The sequence below is a fragment of the Anguilla anguilla genome, chromosome 9 (assembly GCF_013347855.1).
Source record: "Anguilla anguilla isolate fAngAng1 chromosome 9, fAngAng1.pri, whole genome shotgun sequence".
Taxonomy (NCBI): Eukaryota; Metazoa; Chordata; class Actinopteri; order Anguilliformes; family Anguillidae; genus Anguilla; species Anguilla anguilla.
Window position 1 is genome coordinate 6602619 of NC_049209.1, and position 18042 is coordinate 6620660.

The window sequence follows — 18042 nt, forward strand, 5'->3', positions numbered from 1 at the left end:
TGGTAACATGGGTATTGGGACTGGCTTGTTCCTGACAGGCAGAAAATTACCGAAGGTATCCAGGGTAACGTGTTGCTAAAAGTCTGCTTCGGCGAGTCTCACTTCTCCACACCGCCGGTGCTCGTGGAAAAAAAAAAGCGATCGTACAACGCGAGGGATGCTACGCGATCTGGGGCTACTGAGGAGGACGATGTGCATCCTGATCCAACTACACAAACACGCACACGTGCGCGGACGGGCACACACGTGCCAATACGCGCGCGCACACACACACACACACACACACGGAGAGCGAAGTGCTTGACCATGTCAGTGAAAATAAACCATCACCGATACACACGCAATTAAAGCCGGCTGTCATACACCCAGTGGTTCAGCCGTCGAAAGGTATAATTGTTACAGACCACTTGAGTCATTGTTCCTGCCAGCCCCCCGGACCCTCCCATTTTCCCCTCTTTGAAAGACAAATTGCAATAAATAAAAATAAATGCAGAAATTAAATTACAAAAACAACCCACACAGCTTTGAGCTCCTGACCTCACCATATTCATTTTTCTTCATGAACATTAAATGGCCCTCACATTAATGAAGGAATATTAAATCAAGCCGCTGTGCGTCTACAAGCTTTCAGTCTGCCCAGATATTAATTGCGAGCAAAAAAAGGCACATTAAATGTGCTACATTTGAAAACTCAGGAAGCGACTGGCTCTTAATATGAGCAGGAATGCTGGGAAACGGCTCCCCAGGAAATACGAACCACGACGTGGGAACACTGATCCGAAGTGTTCCACAACAGAACTGCAGCCTAGAGTGGGTTTTGTAAAGCAAACACACACACGCACATGCACGCACGCACACGCACACATGCACATGCACGCACGCACACACACGCACACACACTTGTTCGCATGCACGCACTCACTGTGACTTACAGGAACTCCCTGCAAATCCTTAAAACAATCTGACTAAACTTTACAACAGTAAAATTATTTTTTTTCTCCCTTAAAAAAAAAAAGTAGTATAAATCTCAGGAAATTGCCCTGAAAACGAAATATAATAATACCAAAGTTGCCACTTAACACAAAGTCATCCCTGAGAATGTCCTCGCTGTTCTTATCTGAATGCTGCAGCCATTACAAGGCTGCATATTAAGCAATTACTGCCATTTTCAGTGAACGCAGTAAACCTCATTTTCATTTACTGGTGGATTCAGACAGGAGGTGGTACAGGGCTCAGAGTTTCACGTGGAGCAGGATTTAAGTTTTTTATTCAACCCCTGGGGCTATACTGCCTCCGTCATTAACTTTAATAGCAAAAGCACGAAGTACAGTACACCGAGTCTGATTTGTGGCATAATAACACCAATGTTGATTTAACAAGCGGCCCTCTGATTACACGGCAACTTTAAAACACAGATGACTCATCCGTTCCGCACACTTTCGCCGGGCCGCCATTTATTTTCCCCCTCTTAATTGACACATCGAGATGATTCTGCATCTGCGCAAATAAGGATCTTTGAGGCAATGTTATTCACGGTGCCTTCTGTGCACTTTCAACCATCTTTCTCCTTGAGTACACCCTGGAAATGTACCTGCGATGTCCCTCTGCCGATTTAGCACAAACAATGTGAAGTCTAAGCAGACTTTTTGATCGCTGTTTTTACTTTTCGTTTTGCTTTTACTGGCTGTGTTATACTTTTTTTGAAAAGCCTCTTCCCTGTCCTTCTTTAAAACCTACAGGCCCGCGCTGCAATTTCGCCACACATTCCGCACAAAAACGTTTCCACTTCCCACCACGAAGCATACTCACAGTTCAGTCGCTATGGCGATTACGAAGACCCAAATACTATTCGGTCCTTCTGGGGAACTATCAAATGCATGTGATGTCCTCTAAAAATTACCCCCCCCCCCTCCCCCAACATACTGCAATCCAAACTGGCCTGTCCCCTGCCACCAATCAGCTGTGTCTCTCAGTACAATCCTTATTTTCTTTTACTCTTTTGAGTAGGCATGTTCCACTGGGCATCCCAGGCCACAGGCTTCTTAACCCTGGCTGGGGACACACCACCAAAGTGGGAGCGGTTTAAATATTGATGTTTCTGCCTGTGCAGACCTCACAGGGCACCCCCCGCCCAGGAGGGAAAGAGAGAAAAAAAAAAAAAGACGGTAAGAGGAGAACGGCGTGGCGGTTGTCTGCAAACAGCTTGACTGCGACCGTCTTGCCCGCGGATTCCCAAAGCGCTTCGAAAGGCGACGGGAAATTTTGGCATAGCTATACAGCGCTCCGCAATTACGTTTTTGTGATTCTCTGCACGCACTCAAGAGCACTCCTTCATTCACAATCACGGAATTTGCGAGAGTCCATGTCCAAGGACTGACACCGCCCCCAAGCTCCCAAGACATATGCTAGCGCGGGGTTTGATTGAAATCAAATGCCAAAAACTGGGATCTGGGTTTATATAGCACATACAGTGGAATGGCTCATCTTCCTCATGTGCCACGCTCGTGTGTTCGTCCTCACCCCCCCCCCCACCTCCTTTCCCATGTGTTCAAGTTGCTCAGGCGGGGGAATTCACATCCTGCAAGCTGCAAAGCAGCACCCCCCCCCCCCACCCCCCCCCCCCCCGCCAAACAAACCCAGTCTCTCTCTCTCTCTCTCTCTCCCATCTTCAGAGCCCTCCTTTTCCCAATAAATGCTCTCAAAGAGAACTCACTGCCATGGTGTGGTCCACACCTCGTAAAATAAAAAAAAATTAAAAAAATAAATGGAAAAAATAGAAACTGGCAGACCACTACAGAAAAACACTACAGAAACTGGCGGACCGGAAGCAAGCCGGTACAAAGATTAATGCGGCCACCAGGAAAGACGTTCCGCGTGGTGGCCGAGATGCCTCCGCCCGTCTGCTCCTGAAAGCCAATGAGCCTTACCTAGTGAGGCCAAAGGGAATGTGCCCTAATGGCGGTACACACTTCGCCATACTGCTCGCCCAGCTAACGCAATCCTTCACTGGCGGATACGGCCCTCCAGAGGGGGATACTGGGAACTGTAGTACAAACAGTGAGCAATCTCCTACAGTGACACCTTCACAAACACACTTAAGTGCAAATTCTCCACAGCCTCAAAAAACAACAATGCACAAGAACAATATATATATAAACCCAATCAATGGGAATGACCTACAGCCATAAAAAAAAATACAATGCCTTCTGAACCAGAGAACAGGGTCTGGGTAATCTAAAGTTTCAATCAGAAACTTTTTTGATCTGGCATTCAATCTGAATGGGATCGGTGCACAGAGCACCAAAAAAGGAAACGCTAACACAAAACTTAGTTTCCAGTGATTACGTTTGCGAAAACACAGCGCATCAATATCTAGTTTGGAGTTAAAAAAAAAAAAAATCCAATTTCATCTGGTGTTGTGCTGGTGATACAGTCACCAATGCACATGATCACAGCATTGACTGGAGGGCTACATGCTTTGCATAATGCTACTACATAATGGGTATATAATCCATATACATGCACATCTACATATGTACTGCATATACAGCATTAGAATTGCCTAACGCAGAGTATTTATAAGTCATTTGTAATACTGACTGAAATGTCGCAGGCTTACATCAGTCACGTATAGCTCATTCAGTTATTCAACCTCACGTTACTGTTTTTACGACACTGGAATGTGAGGACATAATACCAGAACAGGAGAGAACGGTACAGAGTAACAGCTATCCGTTTCTCCACAGGAGAGATGCTGTACAGTACATATGCACAGAGATACATGTATACACTTCATAGAAAGTACCAAAGGTGGGAAATCTAAAATGACATAAATATGAATAAAATTGGTTAAAAAAACATAAAAATAAATAAATATGCATGCAGTACATTGCAGGCCAACTCCCCCCGATGCAATTTTATTTTTTTTGCTTTTGCCTCTTTTTTTGTTTTTTGCGAAAACTTCACAGTCTTTGGGGCTCACCCCCTCAGAAACTGGAGAGGCTTTCTGATTCATTCAGCGAATGAAGGAAGGGGTATGGATCAAATCAAATCAAACCAACCAACCAACCAACCAACCAAATCAATGAAGGAAACACGGGTACAAACCTGGGCTCTTAAACTGATCCGGGCTGTGGAGGTGCTGGAGGGGGGAGTTGCAGGCGGAGGTGGAATGCTCACCGTGCAACATCTGTGCGGCCTGGGGCCCCAGCGAGCCATAGTCCGCAAAGGAGCAGGGCGCCCCCCGGTGGTCACTGGGCGTGGAATAGAAACCGTAATCGGGGAACCCTGGGAGATACAGTATAGGGTGGGAGGAGGAGGAGGAGGAGGAGGAGGGGGGGGGGGGGGGACTCCATCATCGTGGAAAACTTTTTGCACAGCAACGTCATTACTTTTTTTTTTTTGCATTGGCACTGTGGTGTGGTGCGCGGCACTAGGCGAGTGGTGTGGCTCCACTTCCGCCGGCGTGGATCCCATTACTGATCTTTCCCTTCTCCCAGCAGCCCCTGCTGTCAGCAGCTCTGCCAGTGTTATAGTGTACGGTGCGTGCGTTGACAGCACGAAGGGGCAAAAAAAAAAACACAAAAAAAAAATTCCACCTCACCATGGGTCAGCAACAGCCTGTGTGAGACCCCAGGCCTTCCCAATGCCCACACTGGCATATGCTTGAGTTCCAGATCATTTACACTAAACTCCACAGCTGCCAGGACAAGAAATATACACACATACACACAGAGGTGGATGTTCTTCCCAAGAAACACCACACCCATGTCAAGGAATAAGAATCAAGTAGGCCTATTTGACTGTATCATTCACTGTCACATATTGTCGTCACACAAGTTTCTAACCGATGGGAAGAAGATAGAGGAAAATGCATTGATGTCTTTTCTTCTCCTGTCCTTTTCAAAGACGTTGCTGAACACACTTCAGTCAGTTTAGAACAGAAATCTTTAAATTTAGTGTGTGCGTGTGTGAGGGGGTGTGGGAGGGGGTGAATACTATTCAGAAAAAAAATCAATAATTAATTTTAGGCCTCTACACATGAATCCATGCAATTAATTACAACGGCTCGTAATTGCTACTCATGGCATATTTCAAGAGGCGCCGCCAGGTTGACTAAACGTACTTACAACAGATCTCAACCGCGAAAGGAACGCCAAGAACTTTATCTCCAGCTTCACGTTTCGGGCCGGGCGAACGGACCCCCGCTTTTTTTTACGGCGATAGCGGCTTACCGGCGACTCAAAAAGCCGTCTCTTCGGCGCTGAGGCGTGTTGACATTTACGGCGCGTCCTCTTAATCTGCGACGCGCCGATCGCACAAAGCGAGGCTATCGAAGCAACGGCCGCCTCTCGCACATCCTCCTAACTGGACGGCTAATCCACCCCCCCCAGAGAAGCCGCGTTTTTGGGACCGGAGCTGTCTGGTCTGGTCTGGGACTTCTCCCCGTGACCTGTTCGCTTTCTACCTCTTTTTTTTAGATCTCAAAACTGAGGAGGTTGATCGACGCCACGCCAGGGCCAGAAATGACTTACGTCGTCGTGGCCATCTGAGAAACAAACAAACGTACGCGTTCAAGACTGTGTGACCTGCCGTCAGTGTCACGAGGGCTTATCTTCCCTGCGGGGGGGCAGAAGGTTCACTTGTCAAATGAGGGCCTAGAAATGCACTGTAGCAGCCCTACCACTTTTACTCGCATACAGTACTGTAGCGTACTGTACACACGTTGTATTTAACGTTCAGCGTTGACTTATTCCCAACTGCCAATGACAAGAACAATCTCTATAATCAAAAAAAGCGGGGGGGGGGATTGTTAATATCCAGAAAAACCGCTCTGACATTCAGTATCAAATGCCTCGTCCTTCTCAAGAGAGGCTTCTCCATACATCAGAATCCCTGCTCACGCCGGCCAATCAGAACTGAGTTAGTGAGGTCCCGCTTGTCTCTCCTCTTCTTTTCCTCTTCTTCCTGACCCCCTGTCTCCCCCTCTTCGCTCCTCTTGTTCTGATCTCTGAACACGGCCCTGTCCTTCGCCCTGGGAGAAGCCGGGTGTAACCCTTCTGAGGAGAGACCTGCAGTCCGCTGCAGTCCCAGTCCTTGTACAAGCAAGCCCTGGAACTAGCCTTTTTTACAAATAAATAACCTTTCACCCAATGCTCACACGGGGAAATTCTGTAAGACCGGGGTCAAGACATCCAGCCTTTGCTCGAGAGAAGCCCATGAAGAACTACCTGCCAGCGATTCCCTCGGGTCTGTGTGCAGCATAAGGACATTATCCAGCACTGTGGCCAACCTACTGTATCCATGCAGCACAAAGTCACCTCAGCAGTAGCTCAGCTGGACCCTATAGAATCTAATACACATCCACACAGACTGAATATAACAACTTAAAATCCTTAAGACTTAAGGGTATACAGCAACAATTGTTGCACGTTCTTTATCCAAAATATATCTGTAAAAAAAAAAATGTTTGTTCTAATGATTCTTTTTTGTCTTTGTAAATGATTAAAACATTTCTTTGTTACATAATGCATTGTCTCTTGGGCGTAACATATTAAAATAAACTTAAATTAAAGGCATTGGTGGTTTCCTCCTGTATTATTATTAATTATTAATGTTAGTTTATTACTGTGACAGAAGGAGATCCCACCCCTGATGCAGGCAATTTAGGAGCAGAATGAGATTTAATAGCCAAGCCAACCCTACTACAAGCAGTGTTAGAACCTAAAAAATACGCTTTAAAAAAATCAGAGATATGAAAAATGTGTGGATATAAAAAGATTTCCTTTCACAGATAAAATCTATATAAAATCATGCAGGATATTGTAATATGGGCTCTTACTGAGCATAATCACACTTCAACTATAACTTGGGGGGAAAAAAATCAAATTCAGGTACTGGAGCTAGAGCTCACTAGTTCTGCTTCAGCTAGAGACAACTTCATTCAGCTCAAGAATACCACAACTGCTGTGGCCTGTAACTACAATATAAGCCCATAGCTCAATGTCTTTTAAGGTTTTTTATTCCAGATTCCAGCCCCCCTGAACCACGTTCCCACCCCCATTTTGGGAAACAATCGATCTCATTTTTCCGGTGACAAATGGGCAACATTGTGCGTGATGCGGTCACACCATCAATCTGGTCCACCTCTCCGGTTCAGCTCCCCTTTTACACTGCCGAAGTGAAGCTGGCATGGTCTCTTCCCTCCTTTTTTAGCCCTTTTTTGTTACCCTGGTAAAATGAACATCTTACACAATATGTACAGCAGGGCTGGCTTGCTCCCCAGCGCCCCCCTCATATTTCACACTAATTGCATGATCTCCGGAGCGGCCCTGGTTACCGCTACCGTGAAGCTGCGTACAGCCGCCAGCCTTGAGCCTGCCTGCCACACCACCATACCCTACTCCCTACTCACAGCGCCCAGTCCAACGCTCACAGGACACAGGGGCGTCGTAGTGGGGGGGGGGGGGGGTTGTGGGACTGACTACCCATGGCCCGAATGGGGGGAGGGCCCTCGAAAAGCCTGGAAAAGCGAGAGGGACGATGGATCAAGAGAGGAAGGGGGCCCACAGAGACCGCGTATGTATAGGGCCCAGAATTTTGTGCTACACCCCTGACAGGACAAACACACAACCTCTCATGGGGGGGTTCACAGGAGGAAGTGCTGGACCCCCCAAGCGGCCCTGTTCTATGGGTTAAATATGAGCAAGCGCATCTGTTCCAGCACCTGATTGGACAGACGCTCTGCAGACGAGGTTCGGCTCTCATTTTCAAAATAGGAACCATACGGCAGGCCGTTGATAAACTCTGTTATTCCATCGAAACTGTCCACAAAAAAAAGACAAAAATTCTGGAAACATCTGAAGCGAAAAATAGGCAATGCGGTCGCAAAATACTGATTTATATTTGACACCTAGTTTGAAAGTTCGATCTGAGTTTTCGTGCGCCAGAGCGAACTACGTTGGACGACTTAATTCGCACAGAACAAAAGACGGAGCACATTCCAGGCGAACACAGAACCGGCGATGGCACCACACCACTCTCTGGACCGGACCGCCCCCATCATGCACTGCACAGCCCGAAAACGAACAGGACGCGTCGAGCGCCGAATCCAGTGTGAAGCCCGCTTAACACATAACGCTGAAGTCAACACTTCACCACTGCGATAATTCAACCACGTTTCCTTCGAAAATACAACGATAAAAGCCCTACTGTCTGAGCTGCGTCAAATCGTATTCCTCTTAGTGTAAACACACAACAAATGCCAGCCTAACAACAAAGGCAAATAAGAATTATCGGGCAATGATTCACGGCTAAAATGACTGCACTCAGTTACTGCGCGCACAATAAAAATGCATTATGTAGAAATTGCTACTGTAAGCAACTGAAGTTAATTGCCTACTCCTGTATCAGATCATATTGGAGCTGATGACACAGCCCTGAGAGAACGCTCGATGTCAGAGACGGCGACGCGGGCAGACCCGGGCATCGCTCAGACGACGTCGGCTAACGCGATGCGCGAGACCTCTCTCTCTGCTCCGAGGCTCGCACCGTCAGACACTCCTGACAGGATGACTCGGCGATTTCGCGTTCGTCCCAGCCCCCGGAGTACCTGCACACTGCAAGTTAAGTACGTGGGCGGCTGCCGTCACATTATTTCCGTCTCTTACTTGTGGTGGCGGCGGCGGCGGCGGTGATGGGGGGGGGGAGCTGATGGTACAGACACCTGTTCCAGTCATATTTACCGCTCAGCTGGAGCAGGAAAATCACCCGACTCACATCTGCAATGGAGGGGGGTGGGAGAGGGGGTGGGGGGGGGGATGGGATTTCCCACAGACGGCTCCTCCCGAAACCCACTTCCTGTCTTTCCCCGCTGCCGCGCGGCGGTGCGACACGTCCGCAAGCTACCCAAGCTACCCGAAGTGCTCGCGCGTCGCCGAGCGGGTTGCCGGGGAAACGGCGCAGAGAGAACGCCCTGGAGACGAACCCTTTCCTCCCGCACCGGGGGGGTTCCGGTCCAGACCCACTGGAAGGCAGGTGAAGAGGACGTCCTTCAGGCGCTGATGACATTCGTGGGGGGGTTTGGAGGGGGGGTTGGGGGGGGGGAACGCTTTCCATCCGCCTCAAGGAAATGAGATGGGAGGCAGAAGGAAAAAGAGCAATTTCCTGCAGCCCTTCTCCTCTCTTCCCCCCCCCCCAAGTCTGACACGCCTGGGGGGACAGGGCCGCCTCACACACAGCCTTCCGTGGGAGATGCCCACTCAAGCAGCTCATCTTTAATCACTTAAAAAACGAGAACTGGGGGGGGGGCGGGGGGCTAAAAAAAGAAAAAAGAAGCACTTAGGTTTAATCCATTTTTGATGTAGACACTAATAGCCGGGTGTCCTTGAGGTTCAAAGCGTGTTCCGCGCTCGTCTCTAATTAGACGAGCAAGCAGCCATTCGGCTTCCTCTCCTCTTTCTAATTAGATCTTTAACAACAAACAAATGTCGACCTTTGCAGGGCCCGCGCCGCAGTCTGCCCCCATTAGTTAAACGGCGGGGGCGGGCAGCGGTTGGCGAGTCCCCCCCCCCTTTTGTCTCCGGGTGCCCGTCACGGGCACCGCGCCGCACCTGCGACGCCGCCGCCACCGCCAATGCCAACGCCACGGCGGTTTCCTGCCACCATCCGCATAACACGCCCCCCCCCCCCCCCCCCGAAATTCAGGGGTAACAGGAACCGGGAGACACAAAAGGCGACGCATCCGCTTCGCCACAACAAACGCGCGCGTGGCGGCTTTGTGTGCGCTGACACGGACAATTAGCCCCGCGCCGCGCCGCGCGAGCCCCACCGCCGGAGAGGCCTCGTCCAATGAAGCCCGGCGCGCACACACACACACACACACACACACACACACTGTTCACTGTTCAGGTGGATCGCGCACACACACACTGTTCACTGTTCAGGTGGATCGCGCACACATTTTAACCGGCAAAAAAAAAAAAATGGGAAAAGTGCAAAACTGCGCTGAATTAAGCAGCGTTGTGAACATCAAAGATGCGGGAGTAATAGTCCTCCACCGCCGCTCCTCGCTCGCCAGGCTGGGAGAGAGAGAGAGAGACCTGATTGTTGGGTTTTTCTATGGCTCTGCGAATTGAGCCAATATGCTCACAATGCAAGTGTTTGTGTGTGTGTGTGTGTGTGTGTGTGTGTAAAGACGAATCTAGCAACCTGCAAGTTAAACATTCCACTTTCACTCCTTTGTGACGATCGTGATGCAGATCTTTAAGAGGCTTCACTCTGCCTGAACTGGGAGACAAGCTGTTCGACACTTTTTAAAAAGTGTCGCGCCTCTCCCTTTCCACTACAACAGGAGGATGGCACCGATAAAGGGTATGAACCAACCCTGACCTGTCTATATGCATGTGTACACGCACACACACACGCCACACGCACAGGCACAGGCATGCACAGGCACGCACGCACCCGCACACAAGCATACACACACACACACACACACACACACGGACAGTTCCATAAAATACCCACACCTACCTGAGGACCTATTTCAGCACCTGTAGGTTTTAAAACTTTTAGAGAAATATGTGCGTTTAGCAGCGAGCTAATAAGGAATGCACAACGACAGCCAGCCTATAGGGAGGTCAAGCGTCACAAAGAAAGCTGCGTTTCATTGGCCCCTTAAGTGCACTCATAGCCGGGTCTCCTGACGGCTCCCACTGTGACACAGGAGCACCCTCGCTCGACGCTCGGCCCCTTGCGTCGAAACCGCTTCCCGCCGGGCGTGCCCCGGATAGCCGCGGCCCACACGCACGCTGGAACGCCGTCAACGGGCCAATCCCGGCCCGCCCTTCCGGGAACCTTCAAACGCGGCGGTAAGACTAAAGCGGCGTGCGCGGACGTCGGTCCCCCGCTCAGCCGTTAAATATATAACGCGGGACAGAATGCGCCGCGGCGCAGAGAGGCAAGTTCTTTTATCGGCGGCGGCGGCGGCTAGGAAACGCGGTGCGGCAGTTTGTCAGCACGCCGCCCGGAGTGCCAGGCCCCCTGTCCTGCCAGGGCCAGGCGGACGGTTCTGCTTTCCAGACCTGTCAGCCAGCCATCTGCGGGCCAATCGCATCGAAATCACCCCCGACGCCGCTCCAGAGCTGGTCCCATAGCTTTTTTTTCGGACACCGTCCAATTAATTCAGCCCACCTGACCCGATATTTCACTGCATCTCCGGAACATTTAGAGAGAGAGACGCGTCTGAGCGGCGAGGGCCAGGTGAGCACGGAGCACGGGCACAGAGAAGAACGGCCAGGTGTGCTGACAAATTGGGACGGACGCTCAATCACACAAACACACACACACACACTCACACACACCTGCACTGGCACAGAGGCTCAAGACCACCATTTTGATCTCCTTTATCAAATGATTAATATTAATGTTCAAGTGAGAACAAAGTCCCCCCCCCCCCCCCCCCCCCCCCCCCCATTTCCCCATGGCATAATCAAGTGCGATAAATCATCTGAAAAGCGAATGTGCCCGTCGCCGTTGTCGTGGCGACGCAAACAAGACTTAGCGGTGAATTATTTTCTGTCCTCTCTCCACCTGGCCTTCGTCCGGACCTACGGGCTCAGGAGGAGAACAGGTCCCTGCCCGTTCAGATAGACATCATTTTGGGGATCGCTTTGTTCAAGTGGATAAAGGCCCCCCCTTCTCCTCTTTCCACTCGGCCAGATAGCTGCTCGGGGAGAAATTCTATGCCACTATCCTGAAAGACATTAAGAGCAAATCTCTTCCAGCCCTGCTTGCAAATATTGACAAGGGACAGACAGATTAGCTCACTCATTGTTCTTAGCCAAAAAAAAAAGGGTGAAGAGCATTAACCACTTCAGGCCTAAGGGCGATTTGGCAGCAAGGTTCTGTTTGACAGGTGTCGCGTCCAGTTCCCCATTTCTATTTCCACATATAGAAGGTGACATGACCAGCTCGTCCCCACTCTCCCTCCACCAGGTATCCAACGGTACAAATCACCCTGTAGAGCAGGGGTCGGCAAGAAGGTCTGGCCTCGGGTCAGATGTTTTTCCAAGTTACAGTACTAGCTGGAGGGCCAGAGCATAGCCGCTCAATTTTAAACTAGCACTACAATTTTCACAAAGAATGTTACTCACATAGCTAAACAGCAGGCTTGCATGAGAAAGTGAAATAAATTCAATCGGATAAAATCTGCAGTACCTGTAGAGTTATCATGGCAACTTTGTTCCTTCATTGGCAGGGATTCTGAGGGATATGTTGACATCGGCTGTCAGTGTGTCACAATTGGGCTACTAGGCTACTGTAAGATAAGCCAGCGATGGGGACGCCATTCTGAGAATGTAGTTAACTAAGATACCAATTGCTCAACAATTGAAGTAGATAAGCCACAGCACAGCTATCAAAAAGAGAAAAGTAGTTGACTAAAGTTATATTTAAAAAGTAGTTAACTACATTGAGCGACTTCAGGAAAAAACATAAATTAGGTCACGTAGGGCTATGGGCCATGCCAAATGTTGACCAACGCTACTTCACAGACCTTGAGCCACATGTTTCAATGAAAGCCATGGGTGGTCCTGTGTAGTGGGGTTCGCAGCTGGGATGAACTGGATTTTCCTAATTAAGAGTGGGAATTGGATACAAGCAGTCCCGGGTTGAGTGCCAAATTATTAAAATAAATAAATAAATAAATAAAACTGCTGAGGGAAAGAATCCAGGCTAATAGCACTTGCTGCACACATTGGGCCCTCATTCATCAATATTGTCATAAAACCGCGTGTAAATTTACACGTAATCCGAAACAAACTAACAAATTCCGTCAGATTTATCAAACTCGCGCAGACACAGCTTTTTCGGTACCCACGTGCGTAGCGTTCACCAAACTTGCGATTAGCATAAACTGATGCCCCTTTAAAATACCATATAAGGAGCATGGAATTCCACTGCAGGCAATTTAAAGAGAGAACCCAGCAAAGACAAAATAAAAAAAAACCTCACTGAAGCAGAGATTGAGGTGCTGTTAATGGAAGTACAAGCCAAGCAACATATTTTATTCAGCAGCGTAAGCAGTGGAGTGCCAGGGCCAGGGAAGACTATATATAGCTGTTGTTGTAAACACTGACTAGCCAGACGATATATACAGTAGCGGTTGTTGTAAACCTTCCTTAATATATAAGGTTCTGTGGTTTTATATGTTCTCTCTTAGTATCTCTTTAACTCTCCTTGTCTTAACTACATACACTGCAACCACCAAGGAAAAATCCTTCTATGTGTAAATACACTTGGCCAATAAAAAGATTCGGATTCAAGTTTCGGCACACTGTGCAACAGGTAAAACGAAAACGTTCCGAAGCCGATAAAACTGAAGAAAATTCTAGCCCTCGAACGAGGCACATCAGCCACAGGGGGGGAGGGCAGAGTCTGACCCAGTTGTCTACGCCGAATGAACGCACCGGCCAAATTACAGGAGAGTCCCCAGCAGGGTGACAGCGATATGTTTTCCCTGTCCCGTGCCAGTCGCCAAGAAGCCGAGGACCAAAAGCACCTGAACACGGTCTGGAATCGCACAGCAAAACTGCGTTAAGATCTTCGGGGTTCTGGCTCCAGTGTGTTGCACAGGTTCGAGAGGAGGTGTCCGGGCAGTCGGAACCTTGACTCTCGAGCCATTCGTCATCCTCAGCAAATAAATCGGCCCCAGTCTTTGAAGACACGCCCCCCCCGAAGCTAGCCAAGGGGCATCTTCTAACGAAGCCAGGTCGGCCATAGCAACGCTATGACCCGCGCCCTATTTATAGCCAACTTCATTTACGCGTGTTTTATATATTCAACTGCAATTAAGCATTAAAATAAAACATAAATCCAACATTGTTTGCGTAAATTTACAGTACAAACAATTTACAATCAAATTCGTTTGATTGCAGACCCACTGATTTTACTGACATCACATTCCCTAGTGGCCAGAATGTGCAGACAAAACTCCACATTCCATATTGAGACAGCTGAGTGAACCTACATGCCTATTACTCATTTTTATTTCCTTTGCTATTTAAATTAATTTTCAAAACCAATCTTGCTTCCACCATTTAAATATTTTTGGGGAGGATTTAGCAGGCCAAATAAATATTGCCGTGGCGCCAGGCTTTTCCTGCTGGCTGCCAGGTGGTGACCCAGGCCGTAGAGAATGTCAATAAAATTATCAAATGCCTTTCCAAATGAGCTTTGAAGCAACTCCATTTCCAGCAGTGTCATTTAAAAAAAATGACCAGCTATCTTTCGCAGCCAAGAGGAGCTTTCACTTTCCATTTAGAATGGTCTTTTCCAGTGGAATAGGTGGCTAATTAACAGCACTAGACCTTTTTCAGAAAGAGCTGGCATTTCATAAATAATACATATTTAATGTCTCGTCATTTTGTGCTCACAGGGGCTTGGCTAATGAATTTTAACAGATTATTTATTCCCACTGAACTCCACCTCCCCCCTAACCCACCCCACCCCCCCTTTCCCCAAGCCATCCACACTCCCCAACCAATCAACCTTTCTTTCATGTTTGGAGAATAAAAATAAAAAAACAATACTGAGAGGGGGATTTCAAACAGGTCTTAAGGAAGACGAGGGTTGAATAAAGGCACAGCCCGTGGTCGTCTGCCTGCAGTACAGACATCCATTCCACACGTCCTACAGCAGTGGTAACCAACCCTGTTCCTGGAGATCTACCGTCCCATTGGTTTTCATTTCAACCCTAATTTGGCACACCTGGCTCTACTAATCAGCAGCTCAAGCTGTTGAATGAGGTGTGCTTTGTTAGGGTTGGAGTGAAAACCTACAGGCGGGTAGATCTCCAGGAACAGGGTTGGGCAGCCCTGCTCTAGCTGTTGGGGTGGGGTGAGCTTTGTTAGGTTTGGAGTGAAAATCGACCGGATGGTAGATCTCCAGGAGCAGGGTTGGTTACCACTGTCCTACAGAGAATTACCCGCCTCACACGTAGAGGGGGGGGGAAGCTAAGGGCAGGCAGGCGTCTCTAGGCCCCGCCCCCAGCTGTGAGGCAGAGGCCGTCTGAGGCAGAGGCCAGCGTCGTAGGCTCCGCCCACTCTGTTCTCTTGTAACGTCTGCTGCGCCCTCTAGAGCCTCGCTCCTGATCAAGGGGGGGGGGGGGGGGGGTGGGGGGTGTCACATGAACACGCTCACAAAGCAGTGTTCGGTTCCTTTCCCCCCCCCAGTTTTTCTTTTTTTTTTTCGAAGCACAGAGCATCAGCTGGGACACAATAACAGAAATCAGCTCCGTGGGGCTGAGAGCGGAGCGCCGTTCTGCCTTCGCCGATCCGGCCAATCACGGCCTCCGCCGCACTCCCCATGACGGCAGAGCCGGTCGGGAGGAAATGCCCAATGGCCCGAGATAATGTGGGTAATCTCGCCAAAAAAGCTTCGCGTCTTACCGCTTTCAGCTCGAAAAAAATGAGCAGGGGGGTTCGGCGCGAAGGAAATCAGCCGCCTTACAAAAAAAAACACAATGTGAAGAGAGCCAGACAGCAAACAGTGTTTAAAAAAACGACCACTGATCTCTGCATCCGAGCCACTGCACATCAGAGATTCAAATATGTAGCTAACGTGCTTTTCAAAAGGCAGAATAATGTATGGATTGCTCCAGCAGACAAAACGATGCACTGAAGACCACTGCTGGAAGCAACGCTAGCCCATATTAATACCATAATAGGAGAGCGAGTGTATAGGACATATCATTCCACTGACTCCTGGGAACAAAGGGGCGAGATGACAACACACTACGGAGGAAGAGAAGTCCCGGAAAAAAAAAGAGAGGGGCAAAAAGGAAAAGGGAAGGAAAGAGACCCTAATCTAATTACCCGCCTGCCCGCCATTTTTTTCTCTCCACGCACAACACAAATTCTTCCTGAGATATGCGGGGAGCAGGCACGCAGAGGTCCCGAGGAACGGCGTCTGCTCGCGTTCGCCGGGGAGAGTTAATCAGCACGCATTCCAGGACCGCGCTCTTCGCCGTGCCCCGCGCGTCACTGCCGCCCGGGGGGGGGGGGGGGGCGGGGGCACAAGCCGGCAGGGTCGAACGGCGAAGAGCGCGGTCTGTTTCTGGCCTCAGAACAGCCAAAGTGGGGAAAAACACAAAAGGCTTTTTTTTTTTATTCTAAGGAGAGTGCCTCGGACTTGCTGTACTCATTAAGCTGTCGGTTTTCCAAAAAGAGCACCTTCGCAATACTTTTTTTTTTTCGGCTTTACCCTTTCTAGAAAGCGCCGAAGCCCCCCCCTTTCCTGTTCTTTTGGAAAAACGCAGAGGCTCGGAAAGACTGTTCACAACCGCTGTTTAAATCAACAGGAAGCAACAGGAGAAGGAACTGGCTGCACTTCACCTCCTTCTCTCCCCGTGCACACAGACACTGATTAAAGACGATTAGAGACTATAACGGAAGAATTAGCACATTCCTGGGACTCTAATCAAAATGGCATACCTGGCTCGGCAGTCTTGAGTCAATGTTTATTCATTATCAAACACGGTAGTGGATCAATCAGGTACGTCTGGTTTTTAGTTAGTTTTTCCGTACTTTTCACGGAATTAATGTGTAATGCTCAATCAAAGGCCATTTCCCCGTAGTTCAGAGAATCTGCCTTTATGTGATATTATGGGATACAGTCCCAGTTCTAACAAGGCGGTTTTTTCCCATTTATTTTCAACGTGTGAACTTTAAACAGAACCATGCCTTTTACACAGAAAAAAACCCAACTTTACAGTCTCTGACTGAAATGTATTAGGTAAATACACAAGGGGGAAAGTGAGTAAAACAAGTGTTTCTGATTCAGGGAAAAACAATAAAATATGCTGTAATTGAGGGGGGGAAAAAAAAAACTATGTTTCACCGCTATTTTGTTAGTACTGAAATCGTACAGAAAATATACAGTATGTATTCGCACAGTGCTCCAGTATAATGTTTTTTGTATTAAATTTATCAGCTCCCAGGGATCAGTTAGCAGAGAAAGGCTGAGTCTTGGCTAAGGGGGGGGGGGGGGGGGGAGTTAAAAATACACGCTCTGACTGTGCTGCTGTCAGCGAGCGGGATGCGATGGCGGGGGACATGGTGCCCGGGGGGGGTGGGGGGCTCTCTGAGGGACGGCTGCAGCAGCCCTTCACTCGCCCTTGGCCCCCCTGTGGAGGCGCTGCGCGGGGGGGGGGAACGCATCAGATGCGCGGCGCATTCAATGCGATCTCAAGGATATCAGTAAATCTATACGCGCGGCGGCGGCGGCGCAGGCTAATGCCCGCGCTCCGCAGCGGGGCCCCGGGTGCAGAATTAAGAGGGGATTTGGCAGAAAGGTCACATTTAAATGTCTTATAACGTCTCCATCAGGAGCGCACGCTTCGCCCCAGCACGCGCTCGCCAACGAGCCCGGCTCGCTTATGAGGGCCGCCGCCGCTGCTGCTGCTGGGAGAAAAACTGCCGCTGAGCCCTTCATTTCCTGCCCAGCCATCCCAGACCGCCGCTAATGTCAGAACAGCGCCGCGGCCGGCCCGCCGTCGGTCCCGGCGGCTCCCTGCTCGGCTCCGGGCCGGGCCGACGGCTCTCTGCTCCGGGCCGGGCCGACGGCGCGGGTTTAGGGCTCCTGGTGCGGGTCTCGTGGGAAGTCTTCCCGCATAAGCTCGCGATTCTCATTCGTGAGTCGCACCCCCCGCCCCCCACCCCGTCCGCGGAGGCCGCCGCCGCCAGCGCCGTTCGAGACGAGTCTGTTTGCTTAGGAATGAGCCGCCAAATCAAAGGGGCCTGATTGAGCTGAAAGGGATCTGATTGGCTTCCTGCTTTCGCTGCAGACACTCGAGCGCTTCCCAAATTAACCCGACGGGCACGGGGGGGCGGGGGGGGAGGGAGGGAGGGAGGGGGGGCAATGCTCTCAGCCGGGCTGCGGGACTCGGTTTATTAACGCGTCTGAAAGACACGCGGGGTCGAATTGGACGGAAGCAGGGCCGCGTGTCACTTCCTGCGGAGGTGCACGGGCCTTCTCCTACAC

At 49.7% G+C, this 18042-nt stretch overlaps 1 protein-coding gene across 1 annotated transcript in view; it reads right to left on the reverse strand.

Moving 5' to 3' along the window:
• The window catches only part of LOC118234938 (RNA-binding protein Musashi homolog 2-like), an 82775-nt gene that overhangs the window by 16978 nt on the left and 47755 nt on the right, over positions 1-18042 (reverse strand). The window contains exon 5 of the mRNA XM_035431822.1: positions 4108-4287. Within this exon, the coding sequence (XP_035287713.1) occupies positions 4108-4287 (180 nt within the window). The remainder of the gene's footprint in view (positions 1-4107; positions 4288-18042) is intronic.